General features: G+C 42.2%; 1 protein-coding gene across 2 annotated transcripts in view; it reads left to right on the top strand.

Moving 5' to 3' along the window:
- The window catches only part of RUNX1 (runt related transcription factor 1), a 229,481-nt gene that overhangs the window by 209,110 nt on the left and 6,197 nt on the right, over positions 1-14,174 (top strand). For both annotated transcript variants that reach the window (XM_025206534.1, XM_006025705.3), the window contains one exon: positions 11,061-11,222. In XM_025206534.1, the coding sequence (XP_025062319.1) occupies positions 11,061-11,222 (162 nt within the window). The remainder of the gene's footprint in view (positions 1-11,060; positions 11,223-14,174) is intronic.

The raw sequence follows: 14,174 nt of genomic DNA, 5'->3' as shown, positions 1-14,174 counted from the left end.
CAAGTCAAGAAAATGTCACAGTGGCTATGTCAGCCCTACATATTATCAGTAACCCATATCTAAGACTGGTAAGACCAGGCATTGCATGGAGGTATGAAATGCATTGTGCTTGGGAAGGAGAATGAGAGATGCTAAAGTCTGCAAATCATACTTGTAACTTCCCCCCACCTGCATTTTAGGAACTAGCACTAGATGACACCTGTAAGGCTTTCTTGCCTTTCCTTTCTTGTAAAAGAAAAATGTTCCTGCAGTCACTAGGAGAGCGAAGAGTATTGTGAATATGATGCTGAACAAGAACTTGGGGACTGTGGTTACATCTACATTGCCACGACACTACTGGCAGCAGCATAGTTTGGAGATATCTGACCTAGCTTTAAACTGGCAAGTTTGTTTATGATTAGTGCGCTAGCTGCGGCAGCATGGATTTCAGTGGGGGCATCTACATGAGATGCTTACTGCAGAGTTGCCTAATTAGGCCTGCAGTAAAGTGTCTCTGTCTACACATGCAGTTATTAGGCCAGAGTAAACTAATTAACTCCGCTGCAGATTAGTACTGCCCAATGCAAGTACTATCCTATAGCGGAGTTATTTCTAGGGCTGTGCAAAGCTTCAGTCCCTGATTTGATTTGGCAGAGATTCATCCCAATTTGGTGGCCAACTCTCCGAATCTGAATTGAATTGGATGACCCTTTAATCTCTCTGAATCAAATTGGAATCCTCTAAATCGATCCAGAGAGATTCGGAAAGATTCAGTGATTCGAACAGAGACACAGCTTAAAATTTTTTTCTACATACCTCTAGGTAGCAGGTGGCTTGTGAATGCTGCAATCCTCAGGCACCTGGAGCGTCCCACAGGAGTGCGGGGGGCTCCCCAGCGTGCTCGGCAGCAGACCTGGAAGTGGACTCCTAGGTCTGGGGGGGCACCCGGGGTCCCCCCATGGCCGATCGCCGAGCCAGGGGGTGTAGGGATGGCCCCCAGCACACTCCCCAGTGGACCCAGAAGTAGTTCTGGTCCTCTTCCGGGTTCACCACCAAGCACATCCCACCCCCCTGTACTCCTGTGGGACGCTCCATGCACCCCAGCATCACAGCATTCACAAGCTGCAAGGTATGTAGAAAAAATAGGGATAGTGATTCAAATCAACTCATGGAATCACTGTCCCTGACTTGGGGCAAATCTGAATTGAATAGGGCCTGCTTTGCATACCCTTATTATTTACTCCGCCACAACACACACGCAGATGGTGACAGGGCTGGCTGGCTCGTGAGGGTGCTACAATACAGGGGCTACCTGCTGGCTAGCCCCTGCACTGTAACCCCCTCATGCCCCAGCCAGCCCCTCTGCAGTACATTGAGCCAAGTTGGAGCAGCACCAGCCTGGCAGGCTGAATCCTGGGGCTCCCTGGCAGCTGGGGCATTGCTGCCTTGGCTCAATGTGCTGCTGTCCTGGGCATGTGTAAACACTGCACCCAGGTGTAATAAACTCCGGTGCAAACTGCACCGGACTTTATTGCATTGCGCTAATTTCTTGTGTAGATGCACCCAGTCTGGGCTAATTTACTCTGCTTCTCAGACAGGTTTTTTGCGTTGCCACTGCTGCACCACTACACATACCCAACACAGCTAGTGTAAACTTAGCCTGCAGTGTAGACTCACCCTCACTCAGTGACCTTGGGCAACTCCCTTAAACTTTAATCCAGCAAACCACATGAACCACTCCATTAAGTACATGAACTAGGGCCTGGAGGGAGCTCTGTGTACTTCAGATGCCCTTCGGATTAAATAAGGATTATAATAATATCCTTCCTCCCATGGTGGTTTGAGGATTCAATTCATTATATTGATGAGGTGCTTATACCACTGGGAATCATTTTAAGTATGTAACTAGATAGATGATTCATGCACTGGAGCTGAGAGTTGGGTCAAGAGCTGTGCATGTTCAGTTATGTGGAAGTTCATCATTATGGTAGGGCAGTGGTTCCTATGAAGCTGTTGTGTTAGCCAAGATTTTCCTTGTCTCCAAACTTGTAGAGCTACATTTTTCTAGCTATATTTTTTTGTGTTCAAAGAACAAATTTGGGGATGTGGAAGGGAAACAAAAACTGCAACACCACAGAGTCTAAATGAGCATCAGCCTCATGGAACCCTAAATAGTAGAAGTTCAAGGTTGAATTATTTTAGTCATTGTTGATGAGGGTAAAAAGCAAAGACATGGGGAGGCGAATGGCGTCTTTCTCTTGAATAAATAACTACTGCTCACCAGGGTGAGTCATACCAATGAAGACAAAGAACAATGCATCCTTCATATGCAAAACTCAGTTTTCCGACTTTTGTGTGTCACTGGCTCTGCAAGACTTTGCAGTTTGTACATAATACAGCCGTGTTCTTCAAAGCAACAGTGACGCCAGCCCAGGAGGAGTGTGCTTACTCAAGGGGAGAGATGGTTTATATTTCATCTGTGCAGCTTATGTACTAACCTGCTGGAACAGCACATACATTGATTGTGAAATCACAGTTTTCACAGTTCAGTACTTGCTGCTGTTTTCACCTCCCATTATGGGCACCAGGTTCAAACAGCTGAAGTAGATTTCCAGAGTACCCCTCATACCTGTGATTTCTTCATCACTCCTCCTTCTTATTTTATTAATTTATTTATTTATTTACTTATTTATTATTTGGCAGCATAATATAGCCTACAACCATTCTCTGCTTCCAGTCTAAGTAGTTCATTAGAGCAACCTTAAAGTCTGACCCTAGGTGAATGTTTGGGTTTTCTTCCCTAGTACAAGTGCTTTTTTTCCATAGCCTTTGGTACCATTTTTGACATTTTAATGATTTTAAATCTTCCTTTCCTCACATGAACTTGAAGAAAATGAAATAAATTAAAACATACTATCAAGGAATGTATTCTGGCATGGGGGGGAGGCCCTTTCTCTACTATTTGTCTCAAAAGAAGAGTTTCTATTGCTCATATAAAACTACAGTTTTTAACTGCATTAAAAACTGAAAGATTTAATCTCTCTGAATTTAATCACATCAGAACCCTCCGAATCGATTTGGAGAGATTCAATGATTCGGACACAGACACAGCTTTAATTTTTTTTTCTACATACCTCAAGGTACCAGGCGGCTTGTGAAAGCTGAGATGGTGGGGCAGACGGAGCATCCCACAAGAACGCGGAGAGGGTAGCCAGCATGCTCGGTGGCAGACCCAGAAGTGGACGAGAAGCACTTCCAGTCCACTTCTGGCTCTGCAGCGAAGGGTGCAAGGAACCCTCCCCCCACCCTCTGGCTCAGCAACTGGTGCCTCTTGGGTCTGGAGGGGCACCCAGGGTCCCCCCATGGCTGATCCCTGAGCCAGGAGGGCATGGGGGAAGGGGTCCCCCGCACACTTGGCAGTGGACCTGGAAGTGGCCCAGAAGTACTTCCAGTCCACTTCTGGGTCCACCGCCGAGCATGCAGGGGGCCTCTCTGCGCTCTTATGGGACGCTCCATGCGCCCCAGCATCGCAGCATTCATGAGATGCCCCTGGTACCTCAAGGTATGTAGAAAAAACATTTAAAGCTGTCTATGGCCAAACTGGTGACTTTCCAAATCAGCATCGAATCTTCAGATTTGGATTTGTCCGAACTGAATCGGGACAATGATCCAAATCAGTTAATCGAATCACTGTGGCCCAATTTGGGCCAAATCCAAATCCAAATTGAGTACGGCCCATTTCACACACCCCTAGCAAGCAGAGCTAAGGAAGTGATACATCCTCTCTACTCGGTGCTGGTGAAACTCCAGCTGGAATAGTGTCCAGTTCTGGGCGCTGCACTTCAAAAAATATGTGGAGAATCTTGAAAGGGTCCAGAGAAAGGCCACAAGAATGATTGAGGGTCTGGAGGACAAACCTTAAGAGGAAAGACTAAGCGACCTGGGACTGTTCAGCCTGGGGAAGAGAAGACTGAGGGGGGGATTTGGTGGCCATCTATAAGTATGTAAGGGGTGAATATCAAGAGCTACGAGAAAAACTGTTCACTATGGTGCCCCAGGGGAGTCCAACGAGCAATGGCCATAAACTGTTAGAGGATGGTTTCAGGTTGGATGTAAGGAAGAACTTCTTTATGGTAAGGGTGACCAGAATCTGGAATAGACTTCCCAAGGAGGTGGTACAGTCCCCAGTCTTGGAAGTCTTCAAGAGGAGACTGGACAGACATCTGGCGAGGGTCATTTGATCTCAGTAGTATTCCTGCCCAGAGCAGGGGGGCTCGACTCAATGATCTTTTGAGGTCCCTTCCAGCTCTTAATTTCTATGATTCTGTGATTCTAAAAGGGTTATTTAGAGGGTTAGTTAAGGGTAGATTATAAATAGAAAATGAATAAAAAGCATAACTAATGATTGAGCTGCCAGTCTTCACTTTGTTCTCTCTGGATCTTGATCTCTTATCACATTCCTTTTCTCTTTGTCTCTTTTTTTGTCTCTAACATTAAAGAATCTACTTCTATATAGAGGCTTTGTCTTCCTACCTGTCTATAAAATGCTCACCATATTTTGGAAATTTCTTCAGTGCTTATAAGGAGTCCCATAAATACTGCAGTCAAGGTAATTGCCATGGCACAATTAGCATCCATTTTTTGAAAGGTTCCTATTCTAGTTGGTATTTTTCCCCTTAATACTTGAGGCTCTGACGCACATAGAAATGCGCTCATTTCTGTGTCCCACAGGAGACATTTCAAAGGCTCAGACTACTCTAGAACTTCTCAAACAGCTGTAATGCCTCACAAAACCACAGAAGCTCTGAAATAAAACAAAAGCAAACATTGGGGCATGAGGTCACGGCTGGAGGTACTTTTTTACAGGAAATAAGTAGCTTCAGAAGCAGCATGAAAACATGACAAACAACATCACCTGACGTGCCTTTCATTTATATGAAGTAGTATGGAGAAAACAGCTTGGTGAGGGAATCTGAGGGCTTCCCCACAATCAGAAATTTTGAACTTAGAATGCATATAGAGAGGTGGTTGCTTATTTTGAGGCCCCCACTGAAAAGAAGGTGAAGTTGGGGTAGGACTTTAGCTTAAGCATGTAAAGACAGTGGGGTAGGAGCCCCTGACACTCATTCAAAAGAACCGTTTTCAAGAGTTAAAAGACTAGGGTGGGATTTTCAAAGCCAGGCAAGGAATCAAATGTTCAGTTCCCATTACTAGCTGATGGAAAATGGGCATCCACATCTATAAGGAAGCTTTGAAAATCTCATCTTTAAAGCCTAAAGCACGTGCCCACCTCTATGAATCCCATACATCTCCTAATTGTTGTATTGGGAAATGGCTCTGTGGTGTGACCAACCAATACAGTGGTTTCCACAGTGTGTCATGCTGCGGGAAACCACCCTGCATAATGAAATAGCTGATGGTGGAATTTTACTGTTTGCTCTGTAATTTTCCAGCTCCTCATGTTCCAGCACTGAGAAGTATTAGACTGCTTGCTTGTGTGTGTGTCTGCTGCTGTCAGTGATGAACTTGTCCTTTGGAAAGTCCCACCTTCTCTAAGCCACTGACTAATCCTTTCAGCTGCTGGGGGGGAAAGGGAGAGAGGGTTGGCACTGCTTATCAAAGTGCCACATAAATTTAAGATTGGTTCGGCCCCAGGAAGGGACGTGAGGATAACAAAGCCATTTTGGTCACATTGATGTAAGAAAAGTTCAGGCCAAATCAATAATGGGTTGCAGGGTCTCAGGGCTTCTTGTACTGGCCACTGAAGTTTTCTAGGATTGGAAAGAAAAAAAGAAAAAGAGTAGAAAGAAGGTTCTGGGGTTGACAATATATGAAAAGGAGAAAGGAATGTGAAAGACTGGAGGGAAAAAAAACAGGGAAGAGGGAGAGAAAAAATAAAATAAAATGAACTTTGCAAACTGCCTTCATCCTTTTCCTGAGGCTGTAAACTGCCCAGAGTATTCGCCTCCTCTAAGTCCATTAAACATGAAACCTCTCCAAATGAACATGTCTAATCAAGACCATTCTTGACTTACTCACACTTGAAGGAAAGGAGATTCACACTATGTGAACTGTTTCCCTTTGGAAAGTGTGGCAAAGCATGCAAATAGTGGGGAAAGAAAATGAATACTGGAGTCAGTGAAGCCTTATAAAGTGGTTAATATCCCCAGTCATTTCTTATTTCCCTCTTGGTCGACATTTGCAAGCCATTGCTTAACTGCTGAGAAGTGATCCCTGCCTTCTTTCATCCCATCTTTTGTGCCAGTTGTTGCCTTTAAAGTGCTTGCCAGGAGAACAGAGGAACTGCAAAGCTCAACACTATGCAGCTTACAGAATCTTTTACATGTGACTGACAGAAATTGTTGCAACTTGAGAGCAAGGTCTGGCAACTGCAGAGGCTGTTTCACAATTTCTTCATCTTGGTATATCAGGGACTGGTGGGATTTTAACAGATCTAGATCTGTGGCTAATTAACTGCTCACTACTTGAGTCTACTCCCTTTTACCTGCTGACCCTTGCACTGTAAAATTATTTCTTGAAGGCAGGATGTCAAATGATCATCTTAACAAGTTTTAGATATTGCTTGTGGGAATGAAACATTACTTTTCAGGCAGTGCTTTTGGAGTGTATCCTTGCTTTAGCCATGTGAAAATAAAGTGTGTGCCCCCATTCAGTCAAGGGAACCCCTGCTACCTGTCTGCTTAGTAACATCCCTGTCTCCATTCTGACTCGTGCCTTAAAGTCCTGACTCACATCCTGCTGCTCCTTTCACAGGTTTCTAGGAATACATTTTATCATCCTGAGATTTGGTGACAACATTGCAGTTGGCAGAGATCAGGCTGTGATGTCTGACCTGCAGTGACCCACTGTGAGCTGTCTTCTTCAATACCACAGTGATATCAGCCAGTTCTGAGTCCCGTTGTGCCCTACTCAAAATATAACTGGCATTCACACACAGCCATTAAGCAAGTTCATTGCGCCTCGTGGGCATAGGAGTCTCCACCGTTCGCTTATAATTTCAAACTGACCACTGAAATGAATTCTTCACTAGAATGATAGGGTTAGGTGCTTTCCTTTCCAATCTGGATTTTTTTTTTAACCAGATAAATAAATTCAGTGGTGAAAACAGACTCTTCCCCTGCCACCACAAAGGGATCAAATTCTCAGCTGCTAATGTAAATCAGCACAGCTCCATCGAACTGCACTGATTTTACACTAGACAGTGATCTGACCGAAAGCCCTTGTTTCTCTCTCTCCCTCTTTCTTTAACATTGTGCAATCTAAAATGGGAGTCTCCTCTGAAAAACAGTTATAAAGAAGTGGCATCTTGGGACTTTGTGTTTATTTTGGCTCACTGGTTTCCAAGCTGTACATGTTTAGGCTCAGCTTACTGGTAAAATTTGAGAGAGTTTTATTTGATTGACTTCCCCACAGTCACTTGGGCTATGAGTCTAAAGGAAGGTTCTTTCCCTTTTATGTTACCTTGCCATTAATAAAGGGTCTGCAAAAACCAAATTATGCCTTCCATGACATCTGTGCAGTGCTTTTGCCTGGCAAGTGTCTGTTTGTTTGCTTTTTTTTCTTCTAGCTGGGCTGGTTCTAGAGTGCCAGCATGCAGTAAACATGCCCTCATGCATATGTATGTATGCATGTATGCATATGTATGTGTATGTGTCTATATATGTGTTTATGTATGTGTGGGTGTGTGTGCATACATACATACATATACGCACACACACACACACATGCATATATGTGAAATGTATACCTACCGTCACGAAAGTCAGCAAATGAGACTTTTGAGTACACCCAGGGAACAGGCCAGCCAGGTAAAATAAAAAAGGAGGCAACTTTTATGCAACCACTTTTCAGAGTAGAACTGCACTTAAGAAAAACTGTTCCAGAGTTGTTATGGGTTAGAAAGGCTAAAAGCAAGTCTTACAAGTGTCATGTTAATTGCTTTGACAACTCGACAACTCCGAGAGTGTCACATGTGGAAGGTGGCATTTTGTATTGGGTCTCAAATCCAAATATATTACTGCCTGTGGTAGCCACAGTCATAAAATCATGTAGTTCTGGAAACTTACTATGAGCCTGGCACAGTATTTCTTTTATGCAGTGACTTGGTGCCAACCAAACCCTAGCTGGAATCTGAGCTAGCAATTCTGAGACGGCAAGAAGTTCTCCAGTGCCACCTACTGGTAAATTATCAACAGTAGAATCTCAAAACGAAAGGCAATGCCATCAGCATTCTTTGAAGATGCCAGCCTTCTCCAGATTACACTTTCATTTTCCACCGCGGTGATAATTAGAACACTACCAACTGCCGAGACCAGTGGCATGAGAAAAGAAAGCTTTAACCCTTTCCCTGAGTCTTTCAAGAACCTTCTTTTATTAAATGATTAAAGATTACGTAACATTCATGCTGTTTAATTACTAGTTTTTAAAACAAGCCAAACAGAATTTTTTCATGGCAGTGAAACATGATGGGACATGAAAGATGGTTCAATGCTTTATGCTTAATAGGTTGTTAGGCATGAAGCTGGAGGCTGAGAGCTGGTGACTACACAACAAGGTGTGAATTATTGCACCATAATTCCTGCCCTAGAGCAATCATTAACCATTTACATTTTTAAATATATTTTCCCATATCATAAAAATTAGATATGGAAAGTACTTACTAGTAGGAGAAATACAGGAAGTTTTGGGCCTAGATCCTCAAACTGGTGTGAACTGTTGCAGCTCCTTTGACTTCAGGCTATTTTGATTTCCTTTTAAATGATTCCGAAATCCTGTTTGGCCCTAGAGGCCCTTGGGCCTTATTTTCCTTTAATTTAAATGGGAGTAGCTCTATCTTTTGCTATCTCTAGCCCGATCTTTTTGGAGATATTCTTAATTGGGAAGTAACTTGCACTTCTTTTGAAGTGTGTTTTCATTAAATTAATTTCTTTGTGCATGCACACTTCCCCACTCCTGTTGCAGGGCTTCCATCACCTCCAAGGAACCTTTTTCTGCACTGATGTAAGCTACAGAAAACCCTTAAACAGATAAAACAGGTGGAACGGGTCAGCTTCTCCAATAGCAGTTTCAGCAGATGTACAAGGGATTGATTGGGCAAGGCCAGGGGCATATCAAGGAGTTTCTGTGCCCTGGGCACCAGCAGCGACAGCAGAAGCAGCAGTGTCTGGGCTGTTGGTGGCTGTTGCTAGCAGGGATGGCTGATGTTCGTGCTCTCCTATAAGTTGGCTCCTGGAGCTGGTGCCCTAGTTGTCTACCTTAGGCTACTAAGCAAAAAGTTCAAACTATATATTTTTCCCTGCACTTAGTGCCACATTACTCAGCTGAGTAGACCCACTGAACTCAATTGGCCTGGATGCCTGAGTAAGGTGATCAGTTCAGGATTGAGCTGTTTTGGCATGGGACTATTGGCAAGCTTGCACTCCCATTTTCTACAGATCGTTACTTCTGACAAAAGCCCTACAGACTGAATTTCTTTAGCTGTCTGCCTCTTGCCTCTAATAAATATTACTCACAGATTTTAAACAAAGAAATGATTTTAGATTTAGAAACAATTTGGGGGGGTGGTTGTGCCCATATTTCCTGTTTGTGCCCTATATTTCCTGTAATCTAATAGGCTGGCTTTCTAAAGCAATGACTCAAATGAATCATTATAAAGGAACTCTGCACACAAGAGGAGATACAGTACTTCAGGGTTTCATCCAGGCAGAATTGGAATGTCTGTTAATCAGTGTAAAAATCTTTTGATGGACTTAAAAGTTTATTCTGCAGATGGCCTTACAAGTAAAGCTTTACAAGGCCAGGTTACTCTGCTTTTCTATAACTCTCTCCTTCCAAACAAATGAAACAAACAAAATGTAAATCGCATCTGCATAAAACACAACCAACTAATAATCTCCAGATGTGATTTCTTATGGAAGATCAAAGTCCTTCATCTTGAACTTGAGAGCATTTCCTCCCATGCTGGTATCAGCTTTATGTAAATACTGCCTGCTAGTCAGATATTTGCTCCTTTTGAAAAAGACAAAAAGCCAGTTCAAGCTGGAACAAAATTTTTTTACTGCTGGTACAACTAGAGGATAATCACAGTGTTGTGGACTGTTTTTAAGAAAGAAATCTTTCATGCTTTAAATGTTAATGAAAGTAAAAGGCAGTTTCTGCAGGTACAAAAAGACCCACTTCCATGCCTGTGAAAGCTCACCAAACAAAAAAGAGTTGTTCTTATGATGGAAAAACTGCTTTAGGCAAACATCTTCTCCTGCTCCGTCAAAAGTCTCTGACCCCAAATAGAAGACAAACTCATTTTGAAGCCTAATGTAATATTTTGCCCCATGTTAATAAGAACTTCTATGCATCCATACATATCAGGATTTCACCTGGACACAATAGAAAGCCTCTGAAAAGCCTATGCTCATAAAATATCCTGTATTCCCTATTTTGCAGTTCTAAAGAGGTTTACATAACAATTTCTATTTCTAAAGTTCATTTACTGCTATTCATTCATCCCTTTCAATGGAATTTCTTTATTTTCTATGTAATCCCCTATGTTTTCGCAGAACTACGGCTGAGATGTTCAGAGTTAAGCGAGTTGAAACTCCCAAATCTTACTGAACCAACCACATAACTCCCTTAGGATCATTTGACGTTCCCACTCTAAACTGTATCACATTCTAGCGTTGCTGTCTTCTCAGTGCCATGCAAGACTTGCTTTTGTGACAGAATAAGCAACTACTGTATGACCTGAAATATGTACCTCCACAATGAATAGTTTGCGCATTGACACTTTCACCTTGGGAAGCTGGATCAACTTCTCCCTTTCCATCATCAATGTGAATTTTCCAAAAACTTCACAAGGAAGATTGAACTGATCAAAAATCAAATACACCAATTATATCTTAAAATGTGATTCATCTGAAGGTCTCTCAGCAAAGAGGAATGTAGGGACTAAAATGTAATTATAATAGCATATAAGTAAGTCTCCATATAAGCCATCTGGTTCAGTACTCATGTTTGATCACAGACCTTAGTGGTGAAAAACAAGCACTCTCTCTCTTTCATTGCAGATACAAGGCAAGTACAGCCATCTCCTCCGTGGTCCTATGATCAGTCCTACCAATACTTGGGATCAATTGCAACGCCTTCAGTGCACCCTGCCACACCAATTTCACCTGGGAGAGCTAGTGGCATGACATCCCTCACAGCAGAACTTTCAAGCCGACTTTCGGGTAAGTATTTGAAAGTTATTATTGAAAAGATAATGAGCCACCATCAAAGCAATGGGACTGTTCCCACAAAATGATACCGGGGTAGGAACTTCCTACTGTGCTGTTGCTTCTTTACTCAAGCTGTAAGGAAGCACATTCTGGGCTTCAAGAAAAAAACCCTCTTAATGGTTTACTTGGCTCCGTGTGAGAGAGAGAAATCTGGTTTGGGTACAAACTGTCATTGTCAAGAACCAGAAAAAGAAATTAGTTTTAGCTGCTTTGAAATTGGATATATGTGGAACTATAAAAATAGTTTAGATAGCTGGAGAGCAAATATATCTGCCAAAAAATAAATGCCATAGATATTTCAACTCTGCTTCCTTCCCTCACACCAAATGCAGACCAGATCGTAGTAGATTATGGACACACACCTTGAATACAAGGTGGTGTTTTTTGACACTTTAAGTGTTATATTGTACTGTCATGTTACATCTGTCAAATTGCAGCACAAAACTTTACAAGCCAACATAAAAATGTAGCCTGTAAAGGAAAGCTAACCACCTGGCTTTGTACTGTACACAACTGACCATCTGCTGAGATTGTTCCTCCACATCTTGAATCAACATGTGGGTGTTTAGCAGCATGAGTTTTCTTAAAATGAGCAGAAGCCATACAAGCTTAAGCTTCTTACGTATGCCTAAAAATTTACCCGTTGAGGCAAATATTAATCTCATTTAAGCATGCACGGCTCCTACCAAAATCATTGAAAGGCATTTGAATGACATATGGTCTATGCTGCCACCAGATATGCAATGAGCTGGACCTCCTAAAATATTTTACCCAAAGATTTGATTATTATTACTTATATAGGCTTGGGTGAGATTCCCCATAGAAAGTAGTTCAGTTGTTAGATGATAGCAAGATCATACAGCTTGTCAAAATACTTTATTTTTTAAGCAATAATTCAAAAACATTTCTTTAAAATAGGGACTTCTCTAAAACCTGTTCAATTTTTGTTGAAAAAATTAAATAAAAAAAGTTTTGATTTTTTCCTTCCACTTTCTCTATTTTTTCTTGATTGATTTTTATTGACAATGCAGAATATTTCAAACAAAACAAATATTTCTATGGAGTTTTAATAAGAAAAAGAGGCTGTTTTGTTAAAAAAAAATTCTAATGCAAAAATTTAGACCAGTTCTAATAGAAATTTCAAATGACAAAAAAAGACTGTGTGTTTGAATGTATAGATTTTATAACTGGTTGGAAACTCTATTTGTATTTTTAAAAATAGACATTTTCCCATTCTTACTTTTACCCCCATTTCTCTTATAACCCAGACAAGATATGAACTACTGACTAGGAAACTCCTTACAACTCCAGCATATATCCCAAATTCATCTAACTCTTACTGTAACACAAAGCTTGAATGCTGAGCTCAGGGATATTTGCATAAACTTATTTTGCTGTATTATTATTTATTTGAATGACCATAGCCATGCACCAGGACTATGTAGTGCTAAACACTGCGCACACACAAAACAAAAGCTGTAAACCTCTAAGGCTAAGTACAGACAGTCCAAAAGTCTGAGGCTGAATTGATTCAATCTTTGTAGGTTAGTCTAAGCTGCATAGATTGAACTGATAAGTGAATGGACATTCACTTTTGATTCCGGAAATGCAGCTACATGACTTCAGTGGCCCAGGCCACAAGCCGGTGGAGCAAGTGGGGGAGGGGAGAAGGAAGAACTGCGCTACAGCATGCCTCTCTGCCCGACTGAAGCAGACAGCTTTGGCCAAGCCTAGCTCACCCACCCTGCAAGGGGCCATTTGTGGGGGAGGCACAAAGTATCCTGGGATGCTGGGGGACTGTGAGTTAACTTGAATCTGGAGGGGATCTGGGACAGAAGTTCAGTAAATCAATTTAACCTAAATCAGTTCAGTCCGATACTGCATCCATCTAGGTTTATCTTAACTGGTTCCGACCATTTTGAAAGCAGTTTATGTGCACTGAACTTCTATGGTTTGAACTGAACTTCTTACAGATTTGAAATGTTTTACAATCACTTTTACCAGTTTATGTGTAATTTCTGTCCACAGTTAAAGAGTTTATAGTTTAACTAGAGATGCACTGTATTACTTCTTAGTTCAGAGGTAAGGTTATGCATTACAGCATACTAGATAAACTTGGGGTGAGCAATGCGTTTCTTCATCTGTTAGAGGCAGAAGCACATTTCTGTGGAGATACAGAGTCTAACAGAGACCATATTTAATGTGATATCTGGGGAATGAGGGAAGCTAGCAGATGTCCTTTAACTTGTCATTGCTTTACATTTCCATTGTGAGTAGGTTTTGCCTAAGCATCCTTAACAAATTGTTTGTTGCAGTTTTGTTTCTCTAATATTATTTATATTTGAAATATTACTTTATATTTGGGGGAAAATATCTCTTTATATCTTAACGTGCCCCAAGCTACAACCTTCTCCCTACCACACACACATGCTCTAGGAAATTCCATAGATTCATAGATTCATAGATGCTAGGGTCGGAAGGGACCTCAATAGATCATCGAGTCCGACCCCCTGCATAGGCAAGAAAGAGTGCTGGGTCTAGATGACCCCAGCTAGATGCCTATCTAACCTCCTCTTGAAGACCCCCAGGGTAGGGGAGAGCACCACCTCCCTTGGGAGCCCATTCCAGACCTTGGCCACTCGAACTGTGAAGAAGTTCTTCCTAATGTCCAATCTAAATCTGCTCTCTGCTAGCTTGTGGCCATTATTTCTTGTAACCCCCGGGGGCGCCTTGGTGAATTAAACCTCACCAATTCCCTTCTGTGCCCCCGTGATGAACTTATAGGCAGCCACAAGGTCGCCTCTCAACCTTCTCTTGCGGAGGCTGAAAAGGTCCAGGTTCTCTAGTCTCTCCTCGTAGGGCTTGGTCTGCAAGCCCTTAACCATATGAGTGGCCCTCCTCTGG

Source organism: Alligator sinensis, unplaced genomic scaffold (assembly GCF_000455745.1).
Source record: "Alligator sinensis unplaced genomic scaffold, ASM45574v1 scaffold966_1, whole genome shotgun sequence".
Taxonomy (NCBI): domain Eukaryota; kingdom Metazoa; phylum Chordata; order Crocodylia; family Alligatoridae; genus Alligator; species Alligator sinensis.
This window is presented reverse-complemented; position numbering and strand designations above follow the sequence as displayed.